The following is a 22,271-nucleotide window of genomic DNA, read 5'->3' as shown; positions in this document are numbered from 1 at the left end:
GTGTTAAATTTCATCAAAAACAAATCAAATGCACAACAATCTGAGAAACGGAGAAGCATTTTTGTTTACCTTTGCAAAAATCCCAAATGACTCTAATGTAACCTACAAAAAAATACTGGTTTTAGGGTGATTGTCCTTCAAGTGATGATATTGCAACACATTGGTGTCTGTTTATCCCAGATGTTTTCAGGCAGCTCCTAGCTGAAATGAATTGTTTTTATACACATGTTAGGAACCCTGTCATCATATTGTCAGTAACTCCTAAGCAAGCAAACGAGGTGTCCAAATGTGTGTGCTCAGTATAAGTCTTGGAATAGCATAGGATCTAGAGACACATGGAACTTTGTCCCAGACAAAGTTGTTTATTTGGTTTGCCTGCTTTCTTAAAATCTATGAAGAATGTTTGCCATAAACGTAGCTAAAAATCCCGCTGTCATCTGGCAAAAATGAAATAAAGCTATGTTGTAGCTGACATGATATTGTAAAGCTAAACCTGGAAAGACACATTAGTCTGTTTTTCTAACAGAGTTCTTTTTGGAAACAGTTTTTGCTAGCATTTTTAAATTTAGTGTGACATTTTTGAGCATCTGGCATTTGGCAGCTTCACTAATAACACTTTTGTGCAGTCTAACAGCTTTTACTGTTATTACATTTTTCCTAATCTTCAGCCTGACCTTTCTCACTTCATAATATTTATTTCTGTCTCTCAGACCAGAATCATTTAGGGTGGATTCCAAAGCAAAGTATGTCTCTCTCTCATGTGATAAATATATTGACCATTTAAAAGTGGATAAACTAGCAGTAGTTTGTTATGACATGTTATTTTTTCCCAAACTTTTGTCCCATATGATGCCTGCAAATATTATCATTTTTCCTATAGTATGTTCCAGAGCTTGAGTGCCATCACATGGCACTTGTACACTAAGCACAGAAATGATTAGCTTCATTGTGTCAGAGGTGACTTCTGCATTTCAGTCTAATTGGCCCCCTTTCATCAGAGCAGGAATGTCACAGCAGCTTTAGAGAAGTAGCTAAGATTTATTTCCCATTGCAGAGTGGGGTTTTTTTAGGTCTAGGTCTCTCTGATCCAACTAGAAAAATCTGGGGGAAAGAAATGCTTTCAGTCCTTCCCTTTGTCAGGAATTGTGATGTATTAATAATGGTGTAATTTAGAATCATATAATCGTTTAGGTTGGAAAAGACCTTTAAGATCATCAAAACCATTAACCTAGCACTGCCAAGTTCACCACTAAACCATGTCCCTAAGGACAACATCTACGTGTCTTTTAAATACCTCCAGGGATGGTGAGTCAACCACTTCCCTGGGCAGCCTGTTCCAGTGCTTGGTAACCCTTTCGGTGAAGAAATTTTTCCTAATATCCAACCTAAACCTCCCCTGGCACAACTTGAGACCATTTTCTCTTGTCCTATCACTTCTTACTTGGGAGAAGAGACCAACACCACCTGGCTACAACCTCCTTTTAGGGAGCTGTAGAGAGTGATAAGGTCTCCCCTCGGCCTCCTCTTCTCCAGGCTGAACAACCCCAGTTCCCTCAGCCGCTCCTCATAAGACTTGTGCTCTAGACCCTTCACCAGCTTCGTTGCCCTTCCTTGGACACGCTCTAGCACCTCAATGTCTTTTTTTGTAGTGAGTGGCTCAAAACTGAACACAGTACTCAAGGTGCGGCCTTACCAGTGCTGAGTACAGGGGGACAATCACTTCCCTAGTCCTGCTGGCCACACTTTTTCTGATACAAGCCAGGATGCCTGTAGTGTTTTATGGGGTTGTCGTGACCCAAGCGCAGGACCTGTCACTTAACTGCTTTGAACCTCATACAGTTGACCTTGGTCCATCAATCTAGCCTGTCCAGATCCCTCTCTAGAGCCTTCCTGCCCTCAAGCAGATCAATGCTTCTGCCCAACTTGGTGTCATCTGGAAACTTAGTGAGGGTGAGCTTCTGGAAAAACTCAAAGGAAGAAGGAAGTTTACAGAATGTGGAAAAAGGGACTGGCCACTTGGGAGGAGTATATAGGAACATTGTCAGAATATGCAGGGATGCAATGAGGAAGGCTAAGGCCCACTTGGAATTAAATCTGGCAAGGGATGTCAAGGACAACAAGAAGAGCTTCAAGTACATCAGTAGCAAAAGGAAGACCAGGGAGAACGTGGGCTCGCTGCTGAATGAGATGGGTGCACTGGTATACAGAGAAGGCGGAGTTAGTGGATGCCTTCTTTATTTCAGTCTTTACTGCTAAGGCCGGCCCTCAGGAATCTCAGACCCTGGAGGTAGGAGAGGAAGTATGGAGAAAAAAAGGCCATCCCCTAGTTGAGGAGGATCAGGTTAGAGATCATTTAGGCAAACTTGACACCCACAAATCCATGGGCCCTGATGGGATGTACCCACGAGTGCTGAGGGAGCTGGCAGATGTTATTGCTAGGCCACTCTCCATCATCTTCGAAAGGTCATGGAGAACAGGAGAGGTGCCTGAGGACTGGAGGACAGCCAAGCCAATGTCACTCCAGTCTTCAAAAAGGGCAAGAAGGAGGACCCAGGCAACTGCAGCCCAGTCAGCCTCACCTCCATCCCTGGAAAGGCAACTGAACAGCTCATTCTGGGGGTCATCTTTAAGCATGTGGAGGAAAAGAAGGTTACCAGGAGTGGTCAGCATGGATTCACCAAGGAGAAATCATGTCTGACCAGTATGTGAGGAGAGCAGTGGATGTTGTCTACCTTGACTTCAGCAAGGCTTTTTGATACTGTCTCCCATAACATCCTCATAGGTAAGCTTAGGAAGTGTGGGTTGGATGAATGGACAGTGAGGTGGATTGACAACTGGCTGAATGGCAGGGCTCAGAGGGTTGCGATAAGTGGTGCAGGGTCCAGTTGGAGACCTGTATCTAGTGGTGTGCCCCAGGGGTCAGTACTGGGTCCAGTCTTGTTCAACGTATTCATCAGTGACCTGGATGAGGGGACAGAGCGTATCCTCAGCAAGTTTGATGATGATACCAAGCTGGGAGAAGTGGCAGACACACCAGAAGTCTGTGCTGCCATTCAGTGAGACCTGTACAGGCTAGAGAGCTGGGCAGAGGAACCAAATGAAGTTCAATAAGGGCAAGTGTAGGGTCCTGCACCTAGGGAGGAATAACCCGAAGCACCAGTACGGGTTAGGGGTTGGCCTGCTGGGAAGCAGCACTGCAGAAGAAGGATCTGAGAGTCCTGGTGGACAACACGTTCTCCATGAGCCAGCAGTGTGCCCTCGTGGCCAAGGCGGCCAATGGTATCCTGGGGCGCATTAAGAAGAGTGTGTCCAGCAGGTTGAGGGAGGTTATCCTCCCCCTGTACTCTGCCCTGGTGAGGCCACATCTGGAGAACTGTGTCCAGTTCTGGGCGCCCCAGTTCAAGAAAGACGGGGAACTACTGGAGAGAGTCCAGCGGAGGGCTACAAGGTTGATTAGGGGTCTGGAGCATCTCTTAAGAGAGGAAAGGCTGAGAGCGCTGGGTCTGTTTAGCCTGGAGGAGAGAAGACTGTGAGGGGATCTCATCAATGCTTACAAATACCTAAAGGGCGGGTGTCTAGAGGAAGGGGCCAGCCTCTTTTCAGTGATGCCCAGTGACAGGACAAGGGGTGATGGGCACAAGCTGGAACACAGGAAGTCCCATCTGAACATGAGAAGAAACTTCTTTACTCTGAGAGTGAGCACTGGAACGGGCTGCCCAGAGAGTTTGTGAAGTTGTCTTCTCTGGAGATATTCAAAACCTAGCTGGACATGATCCTGTGCAACCTGCTCTAGGTGATCCTGCTTTAGGAGAGGGAGTGGATTAGATGGTCTCTAGAGGTCCCTTCTAAGCCCTACCATGCTGTGATTCTGTATGTGAGGATGTGGCAGGTATCAGAATAAATTGTGCCTTCCTAGTACAAGGTGTAGAATAGGGATTTGGGGAGTTGAATAGGGATTTAAGGGGGGATTGCAACTTACTTTTGTTCTTTCCAGATTGTGTTTCACACAAACCTAAACCTTTACATGAGATTAGGCTTCTATGCTGCTCCCTTTGCAACTGACATGGTTTAGAAAACTCAGTTTTATTAAATTAAGTTTTAAATTCTTTTGTTTCTCCTCTGAAATACGTTCTCCCCCAAAAAATAATATACTCACTGTACTTGAGGGACTAAAATAAATTCTTTACTGGTATAAAGAAATTATTGAAATATTGACTGTAGCCTGAAGAGGTAAACTCCACTAGAGGGCAGTTTCATCTTCAGAGACCATTGCTGTAAAGTCTGTCTTTCTGTATTCAACAGGGATTATCTATTTAGCCTAAAGTATTTTCCATTGTATCTAAACTTGATGAGCCATCTACTCTACTGTGTTATACTAAACAGGAACCTATATTTAGGGTTAAGCGTGTGTGATAGCATGCAAAAACATAGATTTGCTGAATTCAAGTGTGAGAGCGCGCAGCATATTTGGACAGACATAAAACTTTGTGTGGCATTTTTATATCTTTAAGAAGTTGTTTTATATAATTATATATGTATAAACATGTATATGTGTATATATATGTACGTATATATATCAGTTATGATGTGCACCAGACTGAAAATTTTCTGAATGTCATTTTGTGCTCTCTTTCAAACTTTTTGTATTTGTGTTCATAGTTATTTCTAAAACATCTGCACTGGGTTGCTCCATTGACCTGTGTAGTTTACTAGAATAATAATGTTCAGCGTTTGATTTTTTTTTGTCTGGATAATGAGATCTTTCAATTTTAGAAATAACTATTTGTCATTTAACTCTTACAGTGAGATAGCTACCTCTTCTTCCAGGCATTTTATGTTCATAGTTCCCGGGGCAAACCATTTCCAATAACAAAAGATTTTGTCCCTATACTAGCTTTGTCAATTCAGAATTCAGATCAAAAGCAGAATTATGGGTTTTTTCTTTTTAATCTATTGTGACCTGTAAAAACTAATTAAACAATCCTTAGAACCTCTGATTTTAGCTGGAAAGCCATTAAATAACTTTTATTTTGAAACCAGGCTGTTATAATGTGTGAAAAGGACTTAAAAAGTGTATTTCTAAAATACCACTAGAAAAATGCATGACTTGTGTCCCGTCACCTTCCCTGAATACAGTGTTTGGGGGATGGGTGTTTGTCCTTAGAAGAGCATTGCAAAGCATTTTATAGTTGTTCTGTCTACATACTAAATGCTTAATTTTCAGATGTTTTCTGTTTATGAAGACATTTGTGAGAGAGACGTGTTGAGATGTCTTTTCTTTGTTAATAACTGAGGCCAGTACATAATTTCTCACTTACTTCAATATGCTTTTCACTATTCAATTAAAGTTGTTTTGAGTATTTTTTTTTATTGAGCAAGATTTTTGTTTTTGAAGTGGCCCCACACATTTAAATGGTTTTAATGCTACAGTTCATTCTGATGAGATAATGGTATATGTCTAGTTAGAGCCCTCCAGAGCATGTTTGGGTGGGTCTACCGTATTTTATTTGCTAGTCCTGCTATGTTTGAAAATGAAAACACTTATTTTCTGCAAACTTAAGTGTGTAAATATGAAAGGAAATGTCACCAGTTGCTTATTAGGGTCTCGTAGTGAGCTGTTGTCAGAGACATGATTTTGAATAAAACTGGGTAAACTGGTAGGTTTTTTCTTCTCTCTTGTGAGTAGTGAAGTCAATAAGATACAGATTTGACCATAAGTAAAGTGTTGAGTCCTTTCTTCCAAAATGTTTGTTTTGAGGCTACATTGACAAAGTCGATGTGCTGACTGTGGTATCTTGATATTCCCTGTGACACTGAGTGTAGAAGTTGAGTTCCTCCTCAGCTTTGCACAATGTGGATCTGATGTCTCCAGGTAATTAAGATAGTTTGTGGTATAATGGGGAAACTGGTATGGCTAGTGGATATTGTTTTGCTTGGTATGAATTGCTAAATATTAATTGGAGTAACAAAGTCCTTTAACTCCCATTTGAAGTGATCATTATTCCCTTGCACTGTACATTAGACATCATTTATGAATTTTGTACATAACAGCATTGGTCCAAATGGAGGAACTGAAGATGATTACCCCAATGAGTAATGATTTTTAATTGTGTGCTGTAGTCAACAAAGCCAATGTTTAGACTGTTATGTCTACCAAACAGACTATCTGTATATAAAGAAGATTATTCTGGGAGAATAATTAAAAGGAATTTAGACTTGGGAAGTTTTATCTTGCAGTATATGTTGATTCTATTTTTTTTTAATACTGTCCTCACAGCTAAGAGTAATACAGAAACATTGCCTTAAAAGTGCCAACCAAACTAGGAATCTTGTCTGTGACAAATTTCATAACTGTTTGTTCCTGTAATTAGGGGATTTCTCCTAAAGATATCTGAAATGGGTAAAGAAAGCATGAGAATAGCTTTTAAATTTGCTACCTCTTCGAGGAGGAGGAGAGACTCTTAAATCTGATTCTCAATGGCTCTGACAGTTTGTAATAGTTCTAATAATAGCAATCAAACATGTTACTCATTCCCTATTGACTTCTCCCCTCTGTGTTGGTGGTCACTCATTCCATAAAAGAAAAGCAGACTTGGCTCTTTGACCATTTAAGGTCATTACATTGTACAGGCCCAGTACACTAACTGCATCCAATTTCAGCCCTAAATTATTAGGTTATGCTGTGATTGACAGGCAGTAGTCCCTGGCAGGAGCATAGGATTGATATCTGGATTTGTAACCTCTTCAGTTGATTTTGTGGTTGTTAGAACATAATGAGTTAAAGCAGAGAAAAGCAAGGATGCTGAACAAAACTGTATTTATGTAGTTCCATAAAAGTTTTTTGTATTTTGCATTTCATTGTTGCTAACTCTTGGCAAACAGATTGTGTGTACTTGCTAAAGGGCCAGACTTGCCCTCTGTTGTAAACAATGCTTTATTTTGAAGGTAGCTCTGTTCAGATGTGGAATAAAGTAAGAGAAGTAAGGGGGGAACAATTCATGTGTCTAAATCATAGTGTCATGATTTTAGTATCACTTGTGGTATTCAAGATATCTTTATGGCAGAGTAGAAATATAACATAGGCATCATGGACCCTGTTGAGCAGTAGTTGAAGACCTGTAGAGATACCACAGAGCCTCTGAAATGACATCTGAATCCCACCCCAGCTGACCCAGCAAATGAAAAAAGGAATTCTATCCAACGTGAATGACACATACCAGGGACAGGAGTCTGTCTAGAATTAAGATCAAACACATCATCAACCCGCACAGGATAAATCCAACCATTTACTCTTAAAAATGTGTGAGAATAAATAGAATACAATAGCATTCATTGGTTGTACAATCTGGAGAACTTGTGAACAAAAGCTAATGAGAAATAGTAGTTGGTTCTTTTTTGTACTAAAATAGTAATATGTGTTTATGTTGTACTTGTCCTTGATTGAATTACTAATTGTTCTCTTTCTGTTTTAGGTTATGGTCAGACTGGTCCTATGGTTCAGAGAGGTGGATATGACTCTATTGCAGCTGCTGTTTCTGGTCTCATGCATATCACAGGGCATGAGGTATGGTGCTCAACTTATAAATTTAATAGAATCTTTGTGCCACGTGCTAAAATTTGATGCTTCATGTAGCAAGTTGATCTATGCTAATACATCTGTTATGCATGCCTTCCAGAGGCCAACAAGAGGTCTAATCTTTGGGAATCTAAGAAAATTCTAGTGCTTATATTCCTCAGGTATCTCACTCTAGGCTCACAAAGCCAATGCTTGAGTTACAGAAAATGGAAGAAAAATGGTGTCCTAAATCTCCAGTGAATAAATTGACAATTTATGCTAACCTCTTAATGGCCACGTGCAGTCACTTCAAGAGCTGTGATAGACACGTTGTTGATACCTGGATGATGAAACCATACATATGTGTGGGAAGTCTCATCCATTCTTTGATACTGCTAGTCCCTCTTTATAAGAGGGAATTGTGAAGCCATCCAGATAATTCTCACAATTCAGAACCTGACAACTCAATCATCCTGCCTGAAGATAAGCAGAGAGATGCCATTAGTGGTTCTGAAAAGCTTTATGTGCTGCTGTTCCCACTGATACCCAAGATCTTGGGTGGTTGCAATAGTGCAGGAAGCTTTACAGAGGTAGCTGAGTATCTAGATTCCAGGGCTACGTAGACTGTGTGTCTTCACCTCAGAAAAATGCTGGTCAAATAGAAGTTTACTTAAGCTGTCTTGAATCACCTACAGATGCAGAATTTGGTCTCCAAATGTCAATTCTCAAGCGAGATAGTGTTACGAGTCTGTTCTATGGCATCATAAACACTAGACGGTCTTCTGTGGTGGTGCTCCTGGTACTCTGGAAGCAGTAGTGTAGATCTTTAGAGAATGACACTTGCGTGCCCTAGATAAACAAGGAGTTCATCAAGTTTCTGTACTTAGCGTCAGATATTCATGTTTGAGTAGGTTGTTGAAAGCTAACCATGCGTGATCTGGACATAACTACTGTAGGATTGATATTCTGCCAATAGACTTGTTTTCTGCTGAGAACAATGGCAAACATCAGAACTCTGTGCTTGTGGCAATTATTGTTACCAGAGTCCTTTCTATAAAAAAATAAATACAAAATGCCAAGCATTGTTGGAGGAAGCCAAAACATCTCGTGCCTAGTGTCCTAAGACTGTCTTGCCCGTTGCTGCCATGTTAATGATACATACTCATATGATGTCCTATCTCAGAACATGAGAAGACATGAATTTGAGTGTTGTCCTTACACGTACTTCTCTTCAAATGCACATATACACTAAGCAATGACTGATCACAGTAACTGTAGTGTAAGTAATTTTTACATTCTGACCCTGGTGTCTGTAGAGTGAAGGTTAGTACTTCCAATACGATGCCAGAAACTTCATGCACACCTCAAAATATACCAAACAAAATTAAATGGGGGTATAAAGTGTTAGAAAGGGCAAAATGTTATTAGTACCACATGAATAAAGGAAATTATGTTGAAAAATTGAAAAAAACCAGGACTCGTATAGATTTTCAACGATATGTGAACGACAGAAAATACAAGTGCTATACTGAATAATTGTATGTAAGTTGTATTATGAGAGCAATAGTCCTCAGTGGCCATTATGAAGATGGATTTTATTAAAAGATTGTGTTAAGATCTACACTGGAAATCCAGATGTTTGCATCACCTCACAAGGACTTGAGGCAATATAATCATAGGAATCATTTAATCATTGTTAGTAACAGTTCTGTCTATTCACTGGGGGCTTTTAACAATTCATTCAAACTTAGTCATTCTCTTCCATGATTAAAATAAACATGCTAAAACTTGCTTCTTATTTTTTATTTGAAGTTGGTCATATATTATTTCATCAGTTTTTCAAAACCATTTTCTGATGTATAGAGGGACAGTTTTGTTTCAAAGACTTAAGTGGTCAGTGACTCCAAAGAAACAAATGTGTCTGTTGTTGTTGTGAAAATTTACTGAAGTAATTTTGAAATCATATTGTATCCTTGTTTGAAAGTTACTTTAAAATAGTAATGTATTATTTGTAGTAAAATCTCCCGTGTTCTACATTTATGTTCATGTGACTGGGTTGTATTCAAAATTCCACAAAATAGCTCTGAGAAAAGTAGAAAAACTTGTTTCAGTTAACATGTAGAAAAGTGGCCAAAGTAAAAAAGAATCTTACTTTTGCATGCTGTTTTTTCTTTATTAAACCTTATTTGTTGACCAGATAACATGGAATTCATATACAAGTAATGTGATCATTTGAGGCATAACCTAGTAAACTAGAGTATGATCTTTTTTTCCTTAAATAAAATTTAAAATGCCAGTCTTATGAACTGGAAAAAAAAAGTTACAACAAATGATGTTGGGTTTGTATTGCATTGTGGTGACTATAGATAATAAGTAGTGTAACATCAGTATAACAGCGCTCTGTGGAAGCTTCCCATCAGTAAACAAACAATTGAATGTGCTTGCAGGATGGTATTAGAGGTTATCAGATGATGCAGTAGATAAATTATAATGAATTCAAGCAACAGAACATCTACACGCATCACTGAGGTGCTTAATTTTGAGGTATGTTAATACATTTTTACAGCTCCTCACAAAGCATTTTAATCATTTTAGTATTCTATTATGTCCTGTATCTGACATTTGAAAAATGGATAGAACTAATAGCAATATATATTCCATTTTAGCTTAGAGAAATTTCATGTTGTGAATTTTAGTTTCTTTCAACCATCTGGCTACTGATCTAATATCTCAGAAAGCAGTTTACTGTTGCAGATCACATAACTTTTGAGGCCATGCTTCCAGTCAGTAAAGTCTTAATTTTAAGCTGTGAAATCAATATATTACCAGCACAGCACAAAACTTGAACCTTCATTATCTGTCACATATGTAACATTAATTTTCTTCAGTACTTTATATTTCATGTAACACTAATTTTTGGCGCAGCAAAGAGGTAACAGTGGAAGAGATGGAAGTTTGACTAAAATGTGTGTGTTTTATTCAAGTTAACTTTTTATTAAGGAAATAAAGATAGTGTAATACAAATGTGGAATGCACCAAAGATACACAATAATATCACACAGCACACAATATAAAACTCTTGAAAAGGAGACAAGATCATATGCTTTATACATCTGATTTTTAAGATCTGAGAGAACATTCCTGCATAAAGAAATTCTGAATGGCTTGCGCTTTTTTTTTTTTTTTTTTTTTTTTGCTAGGAAATAGTTGTTACTGAAGTGACTTAATACTGATTCTGGGGGTTATCAATAAGCATGTGGAGGACAAGAAGGTTATTGGGAGTGGTCAGCATAGATTCACCAAGGGGAAATCATGTCTGACCACTCTGATAGCCTTCTATGATGGCATGACCAGCTGCGTGGATGAAGGTAGAGCAGTGGATGTTGTCTACCTTGACTTCAGCAAGGCTTTTTGATACTGTCTCCCATAACATCCTCATAGGTAAGCTTAGGAAGTGTGGGTTGGATGAATGGACAGTGAGGTGGATTGACAACTGGCTGAATGGCAGGGCTCAGAGGGTTGCGATAAGTGGTGCAGGGTCCAGTTGGAGACCTGTATCTAGTGGTGTGCCCCAGGGGTCAGTACTGGGTCCAGTCTTGTTCAACGTATTCATCAGTGACCTGGATGAGGGGACAGAGCGTATCCTCAGCAAGTTTGATGATGATACCAAGCTGGGAGAAGTGGCAGACACACCAGAAGTCTGTGCTGCCATTCAGTGAGACCTGTACAGGCTAGAGAGCTGGGCAGAGGAACCAAATGAAGTTCAATAAGGGCAAGTGTAGGGTCCTGCACCTAGGGAGGAATAACCCGAAGCACCAGTACGGGTTAGGGGTTGGCCTGCTGGGAAGCAGCACTGCAGAAGAAGGATCTGAGAGTCCTGGTGGACAACACGTTCTCCATGAGCCAGCAGTGTGCCCTCGTGGCCAAGGCGGCCAATGGTATCCTGGGGCGCATTAAGAAGAGTGTGTCCAGCAGGTTGAGGGAGGTTATCCTCCCCCTGTACTCTGCCCTGGTGAGGCCACATCTGGAGAACTGTGTCCAGTTCTGGGCGCCCCAGTTCAAGAAAGACGGGGAACTACTGGAGAGAGTCCAGCGGAGGGCTACAAGGTTGATTAGGGGTCTGGAGCATCTCTTAAGAGAGGAAAGGCTGAGAGCGCTGGGTCTGTTTAGCCTGGAGGAGAGAAGACTGTGAGGGGATCTCATCAATGCTTACAAATACCTAAAGGGCGGGTGTCTAGAGGAAGGGGCCAGCCTCTTTTCAGTGATGCCCAGTGACAGGACAAGGGGTGATGGGCACAAGCTGGAACACAGGAAGTCCCATCTGAACATGAGAAGAAACTTCTTTACTCTGAGAGTGAGCACTGGAACGGGCTGCCCAGAGAGTTTGTGAAGTTGTCTTCTCTGGAGATATTCAAAACCTAGCTGGACATGATCCTGTGCAACCTGCTCTAGGTGATCCTGCTTTAGGAGAGGGAGTGGATTAGATGGTCTCTAGAGGTCCCTTCTAAGCCCTGCCAATCTGTGAATCTGATTCCTTGGATATGCTTCTGACTAAAGTTCTGAACCTTGAAATCAAACCGTAACTTCAGCAATATTGCAAAGTTACAAGCACAAATAACTGCATTTGTGCTAGTGGTGTTTTTGATTGTACAAAATCAGCCACATTCAGTGTACAGTAGAATGCTGTCTTTAAACCATGTTTGCATGTGCAGAAACCTGTATGGAATTCAAGCTCTTACATGTGTACTTGATTACCTCTGTTAGAAATGTATGACACCTGTGAAGTTTGAAATTCTAGTGTGTTTATGAAAATTTTACAAGTAATAGTGGAGAATCTGTTTTGCGTAAATCTGTACCGCAAACCCAATTTGAATGAAAGTAGATGCTTCAGGCCATATTCAGTTTTTCTTTACATAAATTAAAATATGCTAAGAGGGCAGAGTTTGCAGTGATGATACGTTTATTGTCCTGGACAACACAATTTATAGATATTTCCTGGTTAAACACCACATTCAAGTTTCATATTTGATGAACAGAAGGCTTTTACTTAATATATTCAGATACATCAGTGCCAGATGAATATTCCTTTGATGCAAATTTCTATGACTCATTAAGCCAATAACTTGAAATTAATTAAATAAACAATTTGGAGATAAATCTCCTTCCAACTCCAAGTGGATTATAACACGCAATTTTCGATATTCAGGGTATCTTTATGGTGGTGCATTCTTTCTTGCTGAAGAAACAGTTTTGTTTTACTGAACATGAGACAGCAAGACATGATTGGGATCTACAGTACCAGAGGGGCCATTCTTCAGCTTAAAACCAAACAAACTGCAACAAAAGAGTACACATGGTGTACAGCTCAGTGCTGTTGAAAAAATATAGCCATTGCTGGTTCATATTAGCTTCAGCAGCTATTTCCCATCTGTAAAGACTACTGGACTTAGAATACTTTTATTAAGTATGTCATTGCAGAACAATTTCCATTTTTAATGGATGATTTTTTTATTACTGATGTAAATTTGGGAAAAGAAAATATGTACAAAAGGAAAAAAAAACAACTTGGGAAAGGAAACTTCCAAAACATCTTGTGGCTATCTCTGGACCAGAATGTGTTGACAAATTGTAAGGAATTTTGCAAACAGCAAAAATTGGGAATAAAAGCGTAAACTGATGGTAAGATTGAGCAATAGCAAAGTGCAGTGACGGAAGAAAAAGTCTGCTTTGATGGAGTGAATCTTCATCTTTTCAAATGAGTGAAGGGCATGTCCTGGTGCTGCCCCAAGTAGGGTTTAACCCAGCCCTTGTGCCTGGATGGCAGCTTAAAGTACTTTCTCTCTGACGAGGGCTCTGTTTTGTCCTTCTACCAGAAGAGTAACATTACTTTTGGCTGGCAGGGGCAGTGGTGGTGTTTGTGACTTTTAAAATAATTTGCTTGAGTAAAAGCTACTGCATAGATCTTTACTTTGCTCAGGGAACTAGTATAATGTTAGCTACACAAGTACTGCTGCACTGTCAGAAGCTCTCTCTAAAGGAAGGTATTTCTCTGTGTGTGGAGAGAAGCTTTATCCTTCACATAAAGCAGCTTTATATCCCTTGTCCTGCAGGACAGAGATGCAAACCTGTTCTTCCACAGTAACTGTGCTTGCAGCTATGTATCCTGTCACAGAAGGTCTGGTTTGTGGCACAGGTGGACATCAGAAGCTGATTAAAGGGTGAAAAATGGCAGCTACTCAGGGGTCTTGGTAGAAGGACCAAGGAAGAGTAGAAATTATGGGCTGCTGCAGAATTGTAGGTTGTGGAGTGTTAGCATGAAGTAAAGCTAATGTGTTAAAAATAACAGCAGTATAGTGCTAGTAGTTTGACTTCTCAAATGTAGGAGTGTTCTGTAAGGGGAAATTGTGAAAGTATTTTTAGAAATGAAGGTGAACTTTTTACTGAGGCAAAGGAAGTGTTTGCTTTAAAATATTAGGTAGTTTAGTACTTGGCGTGGAAAGTGCTAGAATCAAGGTTTGAGAAGGCAAATTCTTATGTAACTATTAAAATAGTCTGGACTTTTGTATCTTCAAAGTGTAGTTTTCTCCATCAAGGGTGAAATTAATGACACTGTGTGACAAGTGTTTTCAAACTAAGAATGTTGCTGCATATCTGTTTGCAAGATCTTAAGTCTTTTTTGATTTCTGCTTATCCCAATGTCTTGGCTGTAATGGAGAAAGAACAATTTAACAAACTGAGAACTTGCAGCAGATAATATGGGGGAAATGTTATTTTTTTTCATTTGTATTTCTTAGTGGTAGAGAAGCAAAAACCTTCTCATGTGCTAATTAGTTTTCTCAGTAGGCCTACACGTATAAAAATAAAGAACTTCCCTTCCTGTTTTCCCTCAGACTTGGGTACAAGGAAGGTGGTAAATGGGTGGAACCTTTGAGTTGTCTTTTTCATTGGGAAGCTGAAGTAGCTTAGAGTAGAGTGTGGAGAAGGAAGAAATAAGAGATTCTTCAAGAAAGAAGTACTCCCTAAAGCAGGATTCCTTAAGTCCTTGCAGATGTATAGTTTACACATCATCATTAATATTTAGGCTATAGTTAGTCACAGACTAATCCTTACTGCCATTTGAATGACAGTAACTGAGGTTTTTTTTTTTTTTTAAATTCTCTTGTATTTGATACAGGTTTTACAATTTTGTTAGTCACATTTATGATATGAATAAAATTGTAGCCTTTTCCATGTTACATAGAAAATATTGTACTACAGTCTTTTATCCTGGAATTGACCTATTAATGCAATTGATACTATTTTTCTTAAAATAATTTTTAACTTATATATGACTTGATATCAGCCTTACATAAATCCTCTTGGAGTGAGAAAGAAAAAAAACATGGTGAAGATAAGTTTTAAATTTTTTACGTGAAGCCAAGACACTTTTTAAAAATAATTATCGGTAAACATAACTCTCTTTCAATCCTAAAGTATGATTACACTTAGCAGTTTAGACATGAATAATTAAAGTAATTCTGTAAATTTGATTTTATTGAATTTATACTAAATTAAAGGCATTTAGGGGAACTTCGACAAATAGTTATTTATCAGTTATGCTGATTTTAAGTTGGCTTATGGTAGGCTTACTTAGGTGGTGAAACTCCGAAACAGTACCATTAGCTTTGCGCTGCTATTTGTGGTCTGTACTTAAAGGCAAGCGATGGCTATCAGAATCTGAGCATCCGACCTCAAACTTTTTGGAGTAGGAAATGGGAGAACATCTCAGAAGAAGCACTTTTAAGCTTCTGTGGTAAAAGCCTACCTTGACTGAAATTGGAAGTTCATTTTACTGTTGATTGCAGAGGGGCCGTATTTTGTGCCAGAGGTTAGGGGAGTTCTGAAACACATGATGTAAAGTGAAGATTCTTCCCATCATGGCAGAAGAAAGGATGACATACTGAAAAAGGATATGTGAACCAAAGACTTTTCAGTGATTATTGGTCAGGAGGTCAAGAATTTGCCTGTATTTATGTGTATGAAGTGTACATGTGTGAACAAAACAAAGTTGTCTCCCCCTGGAAGCCTGGAATGTACGTACTGGAAAATACAAAACTGAGATTTGGCTGGGGGAGGGCCAGGAGACGAGGGAGAAAAAGAGAGTGAGAAGAGGAAAGCAATATGGTTCTGCCTTTCAAACAGACATACACCAGGGTCAGTGTACTGTGGAAATCCTTTATACCTCTGGCTTCTAGGTATAATGAAATTCAGTTTTCACTGATCCTTTTGTCTCTAACAATATCTCTTTCTTTTTTGCATTGGTGAGTTGAAGCATTATGTTACTAGGGCAAAAAGTAGCATAATAAATCATTCACAATTTGCAGTCCGCAGCATTGCGAAGTTACAGAATTGTGTAGATACTGCAAGAATACCTGGTTTTCAGTGGTAGTTTTTATACTTCAGTTCACTCAAAGATACTCTTATTTCTTGCAGTTTGCAGTGCAGCAACATGTAAACACTTTTTCAGATGAGTCATGTAGAATGTACTATAACAAAAAGTAATGTTTTGCCTCTCGTTTTCTTTTTTCTTCTTTTTTCTTTTTTTTTTTTTTTTTTTTGGTCTTGTTCTGGGGTGCGTTCTTCTTTTCCTTTAGGATGGTGAGCCAGTTAGACCAGGAGTAGCCATGACAGATCTTGCTACTGGGTTGTATACATATGGAGCAATTATGGCTGGTTTACTTCAGAGGTACAAGACGGGGAAAGGACTGCACATTGACTGTAATCTCTTGTCATCTCAGGTAGGAGTTTTAAAAAAATTGCTTTTAGTTGTGTAGATGTTTGAACCTAAGAATACCAATTTGACATAAATTAATGCAAATTAGTGCAACTAATGACAACAATAACAGTAATGGAATTAGTGACAGTTTCCTTATTCTGCCACTCTGGTAGTGACCATTTTATATGGCATGGCTATAGTTACTACTGCATTACATTTGTTTTTCACTTTTTACAAAGGACTTCCATGTTCTTTGAAAAAAATGAGTTCAGGTTTACATTATTCCTGAGATTGTAAGTAGCGGTTGTAGTAGATAATTTGAGATAGACAAGCATAAATGGTAAAACCACTGTTGGAAGGGAGGCCTTGGCACTGGGTAATATTACTATCAGAGTGACCGAATAACTTGTGCAAAATCACCCAGAGTAATTAAGTATCACCCGAGTGTCAAAGTAATCTAATCCAGGAGGTCTGTGTTTTGGCTCTGGGAATCAAAGAATAAAGTAAGCTTGAAGATGCAGCATTTTCTCTAGGCATATTAAAGAGATATCTTATCAAAATGGTAAAGACAAAGATGTTTTGATCGTGAAAGGTATACCATATACCACAGATAATGAAAACTTTAAATTGTCTTTGAACATTTAAGCACCATTAGTGTGATGATTTATACTTTACAAAAAGAAACTGATTTTGGTATGAGCGCACATGATCAGATGATACATTGTCTTGCTGATGTAGATACCAGTGCTCTGTTATTTTTGTCTTTATTTAATTGTATTTTTCTTCACATTATACCTGTCAGTACAGTTGAGAGATGATAGAGTGCCCATTGTACAAAAAGTTGGCCCTGGTGCAAGCAGCAGGTCGGACAAGATGACTTCCGAACGTTCCTTCCCACCTATATCATTGTATGATATAATGATTGAGACTAATGATTGAGGTTGCTCTTGTTTTCATACCTACTGCTCTTGTTTAAATACCTATTGAAATCAGATCTGGAAAGGAGGGGAAGGCATTGCTTAAAATCAACAAAGATTTTTTTCATTTGTTTCAGAAATGTTTGTAAGGACTGAACTCTTCATCATACTTATGTAGATTTGTAAATGTTGTGTCTGTATTTGAAAAATGTAATAAGCAGTTTAGAAAAATATTTTAAGTGTATGTGAAACTCATTAAATATATACGAGAGGTTTTTTTGTTTAAGGTATCTTATAGTATATTATATTATGGCAGCTTCTCCTTCATTTTTTCCATTTCTAATTTTATTAAAAGGACTTCCAGTAATTTATATTAATTTCTGGAGTCATTCTGTTATTTTTTGATTCCTCGTTCCACTGTTTTTTGGCTTTTTTTAATAGAGTCTTCTTGATTATTATGATCAAATGCTGAAATTAAGAAGAGTTAAAATTAACTCTCTTATTTCACCTTACTTTATCACCTCATTTGTCTTTAGAATCTTTTTCCTTGGTTAGGATAGCTTTGGCTATGCACAGAAGTGCTCTCACATTGCAAATTTTCCATCTGAAGTTCCACATCATCATCCTTTAGGCTACTCACTGGCATACACAAGAAAGGGAATGAAGAGTCGGATAAATGTTAGTGAACAAAGCATGATATATGGTGTTTGACTTCTATATATATGTGCTTAGCTGAAGAAGTAGTAAATGGTGAAGGGACAGTTTAGTGACTTTTTTTAAACATTAACTCATTCTATGCTTGTTATCAAATTATAATTATCTAAAAGTTATTAAGAAGTAATTCCATACATGCACACTCTTATTGCAAAGTAAATGTTTTTATTTACTTCAGTGTTGGGTAAATTAAATAGAAATAAATTAGTGGTTTGGAATAGAGAATGGGTATAAGCTGTTATTCAGAAAACAGCTATTTTGTTTTAGATAACCCTATTACTTCAGTCCAAATTAACTTTAGGGTGTTGGCCCAAGACTCTAATGAGAACATTTATTAAATTGGAAAAAATATTTATGATGAGGTGCCGGGATACCAAAAATAAATCCATGTGATCAATCCCATTAAAAAATGTGTTAAAATTAATGAAGAAAAATGTAACTGACAGCTGTGTCTCTCTCAGAACGTCTAGTTTTCCTGGTTCATTTTCTTTCTTTTTGCAAAACTGGTGGTTACTTGTAAGTCTTTAAGGGTGAGTGTACTAAGAAAGAGTAGTACAGATCTAAAAATTAATGTAAAAAAAAGAAATTCATGTTGCAGTACTTCTGGTGGTAATGTTTTTTTAAAGGTAAGTTAGACAATTACTGTGATACGATCAGGTTCTTGAAAGATCAGTGCTTTCAAAGGCATTATGGTTTTACATACCAAGTTGAGATATCTAATGCTAGCTCTTCCTCATGTGATGAATGTTTAAAAAGAATGGCCTTTTGAAGTCTCTCACGGATGCTGCCAAAACAATAAGGAACCTAAAGTTTTACACTTTTAGTTTGTTAGATGCTTGTTGCAGTTGATTAATGGCGGGATCTAGAGGTCAAACAAATGCATCATGATAACTTTTCCTTCAGCATGAGTTTCACTGGACTGTAGTAATTTTTAATGAGAAAAAGGAATCTTTTTTCTGTGTGTAAAACAAAACTGCTGCTGAACCATCCTCCTATTAATAGTGTTACAACAGCAGGGACCTTTTGGCTTTTGTCAGTATTTCATACACTGAGCTAATATAGCAGCATGCTTGCACTTTTTGTCCATCCCTTCATCTGAACTGAGAAGTGTGAAGCTGGCCTATACACGTCTTCGTTGGGCAGTGTTTATGACTTTGACTATGTCAGAAAGGAAAAACAAAACCAACCAAAACCAACCCAGGGGTTAAAGCACTTAAATAATCAGAAATCCCTGAAAACCGCTTGGTTTATTTTATAGCAAAAAACCTAGCGTGTACATGTCCATCTATGTCTGTGCTATCACTTTTCTGCATGCCTTATAGAAATGCAAGAGAATTTATTTCTTTGGGGGATGAGAAAATGCTTTTGATATTACTTTCTTGCACAGATATGCTAATGACAAAGAGCATTGAACTGAATTCAGCTGCCAGTGAAAATGATCTGAAGGTTTTTTAAGAAATACCCCACTCACTGGCAAGTTTGTTTAGTATTTAACTGGTCTGTTTAGAACCAAATGATAAGCGAAATCCTGTTCTCTAAAGAAATGTTATTTTTAGCATATCTTAAACAGACATCTTTCTTTCAAATTCTTTATGTCAAACATTTTTGCCCTATAGCAGCTTAGTACTACCAAAGAGGATTTCTTTCCCCACAACAAAATAGAATTCTAGGATACGGTGACTGCTAGGATGTGGTTTTGCAGTGAGCACTAACTTTCTATATTTCTCGTCTATAAACTTTTAACCCATGTCATACAATTCCTTTGAAATTTTTGACTTTTAGATGATTTACAGTTGCCAGCTCCAGACCTTTCAGCGTCAGCATCTAAATAGTGTCCTTTAGATGATGCTAGTAAATAAGAAGGAAGTGGGTTTTGGATTTGGTTCCAATTATGCAATTGTGCCTTTTCTTCTGTTGTGGCTTAAAAAAAAAATCTCTTGGAAGTTTTAATATCCTTCCTGTATTTAATTACAACCAGGCTCCAACAAATACTGTAATAAGTTGGTTTCTCTTGGATTGAAAATCCGCAAGAAGTATTTTACATTTAACATTTCTGCAATTTTGAAGTGTATTTTTTTCCCAGATTCCACAGACAGGATAATGTGGTTAATATTGTTTGTATTATATGATTGTTCATCAGACACTTCTCTGCTTCTGATTACTATGTTTTAGTTTGTATTTGCCATAGCAAACTCTTAATCTTCTCAAAATTTTGAAGTGGCCCTAGAAAAACCTAGCAAATTGGTATAAATTATTTTCTATATTCCATCTTTGTGCTTTAGTTTGGCAGTTAGTTTACTGAGATAATGGTGAGGTTTAGAAACTATTAGGTTTTTTTTCTGGACCACTTTTTCCCAAGATTATTGTGTTTAAGGCCTATCTAGTTAAGGTGCTTTTAGTGCTCTCTATTCAGGGCTTTCATGACATGTCTTTTACAAATTATTGAGTATAGGTGAAACTGGTGGCAGTTACATACTGCCTGTAGGATATATATGGCATCACAAGGTCCCTGAGCAGTAAGTTGTGTGAGAAATGTCAGTCTTGGAACTCAAATACTGTTCAGGTATCTTGACTGTATCTTGTTGCTTCTCTGCTTGGTAATGGAGAGTTGTGAGTTGACTGAAAACAGAAAGAAAATCTGCTTTTTTAGAGGTCATTGCTGCTGGTGATTTCAGAGACCAGCTAGTTGTCTTGTTTTGGGTATGGTTTGAATAAGCAGTTCTTTTTACAGGCTTATAAAGCATCATATTTGAAAAACATTGTAATCTCCGTCATGATAAAAAAAATTGTATATGTATTGTATGGTGATGTTGTCTTTTTCACTGCATAGCTCTGATATGGAAAGATAATAAAATCTGAATTATGTGAACATTTCTTTAAATATATACAGTGCAGAAAACACTTTTCTTGGCTACTATTCTAGATAATTTCCATTGAGGACATCAGTATAACTAAGAACAGAACTTATCCCTCGGGGTTTTAAGTAGCTAGGATTTTATTGAATAGACCAGAAGACCATACTAACATGACAATAAGTCAATTTAATATTGGTCTCTGTGGAATGTGTGTTGTGATTTCGAATGATTAGTTATGCAAAAAGTCAGTGGTAGATCATACTCCAACTGGATCTTGGATTTATTTAGTTGCTTTCTTTACTCTGTAAACAGAGTACATCCCCTGATGGCAAGGGAATTTCTTCTTTAGCTGCTATCTGAAGTAAATTGTGTGTCTTTTTGTCTTTGCTACTATTGTTCTTGTGCTGATGAAACTAAGTCTGAATGTGTTGCAGCTTCGTTTTCCTGTGTTGACCTATCTCTATCATCAATTAGAGAAAGACTAGGAAGGAGATAGAAAAAATATGTCCCTTTAACACATAGAGAAAATAAAAATGGCTATCTGGAATAGGTAGGGGAGAGAGTTTGAAGACAAAGGAAGACATTTCTTTTAAAGAGTTTATTATTTAGATGACCTTTGAATAAGGGTGTAATTCTGGAAATGGAATCAAGATGTTTGTTGTAGGTTATTACCAGCAGATCATGTTTCGGGCTCATGCTAAGTGTTAGAAGAAGAAGGATAACCAGGGTAGTTCAAAAGAAATGGGAATGATTTAAGCAACCAGTAGCAGAATAAAAACTTTTAGTCTACCCCAAAAGCTCATCCCTCTCTTTAAACTCATGGAAACCTTCAGAAGTCATTCTGTAAATTGGTCAAATTTGGACAGGGTCTTTCAACACCTTATGTGCTATTTATTTATGTAAATAGCAAGGTAAAGAGCTGTAACTTGATGGAAGAGGTTTCAATTTCATGTCAGAGAAAATTTTAAGTTAGCAAAACAATTGATTTCTATGTGCTGTTGAACCTCTGGAAATCTAATAAACCTTAACAAGTATGTCATTTTGGGGTACACTGATGGAGCACCAGCTAAGGTTTTAACACTGCTTGTTTTGATCGCCTCACATAGCTCTGATTGGAATTTCTCTGTAGATTATAATTTATAAAAAAGGTGAAGTAAAGGATGATGCTAAACAAGTTTGGACTAATGACTTCTTTTTGGTCTGATGGAGTTCTGCTGCCATCACTCTTTTTCTCCATGTTTGTATTATTCGGCACTGTATTGTTTCTGGCTCATCAATTTAATTGCAAACTCTTTACAGTAATGACGTGATTAGGCCAAAGGTCATAATTCATTAGTTATGTATTATATTATAGTGAAAGCTATAAAAAAAGTGTTGAGACTGTTTTAGGACTTCAAAACCAGGTATCCATTAAACTCTATCTAAAAGTCAGAGTTCAATTATTTGTTAAACAGCTTTGCCTTCTTTGGAATGAA

General features: G+C 37.9%; 1 protein-coding gene across 7 annotated transcripts in view; it reads left to right on the top strand.

The window, feature by feature from the left end:
* The window catches only part of SUGCT (succinyl-CoA:glutarate-CoA transferase), a 346,273-nt gene that overhangs the window by 35,029 nt on the left and 288,973 nt on the right, over window positions 1-22,271 (top strand). For 5 of the 7 annotated variants that reach the window (XR_008575765.1, XM_054815786.1, XM_054815784.1 and 2 more), the window contains 2 exons: window positions 7,473-7,564; window positions 16,189-16,332. Coding sequence is in view for 6 of the 7 variants with exons in the window: in XM_054815786.1 (XP_054671761.1) it covers window positions 7,473-7,564; window positions 16,189-16,332 (236 nt within the window). In the remaining variant the exon portion in view is untranslated. The remainder of the gene's footprint in view (window positions 1-7,472; window positions 7,565-16,188; window positions 16,333-22,271) is intronic. The other 2 variants (XM_054815788.1, XM_054815787.1) reach the window with 1 other exon arrangement.

Source organism: Grus americana, chromosome 2 (assembly GCF_028858705.1).
Source record: "Grus americana isolate bGruAme1 chromosome 2, bGruAme1.mat, whole genome shotgun sequence".
In the NCBI taxonomy this organism is placed as follows: domain Eukaryota; kingdom Metazoa; phylum Chordata; class Aves; order Gruiformes; family Gruidae; genus Grus; species Grus americana.
The sequence above is the reverse complement of the archived record's forward strand: the minus strand, read 5'-3'. Positions and strand labels throughout refer to the sequence as shown.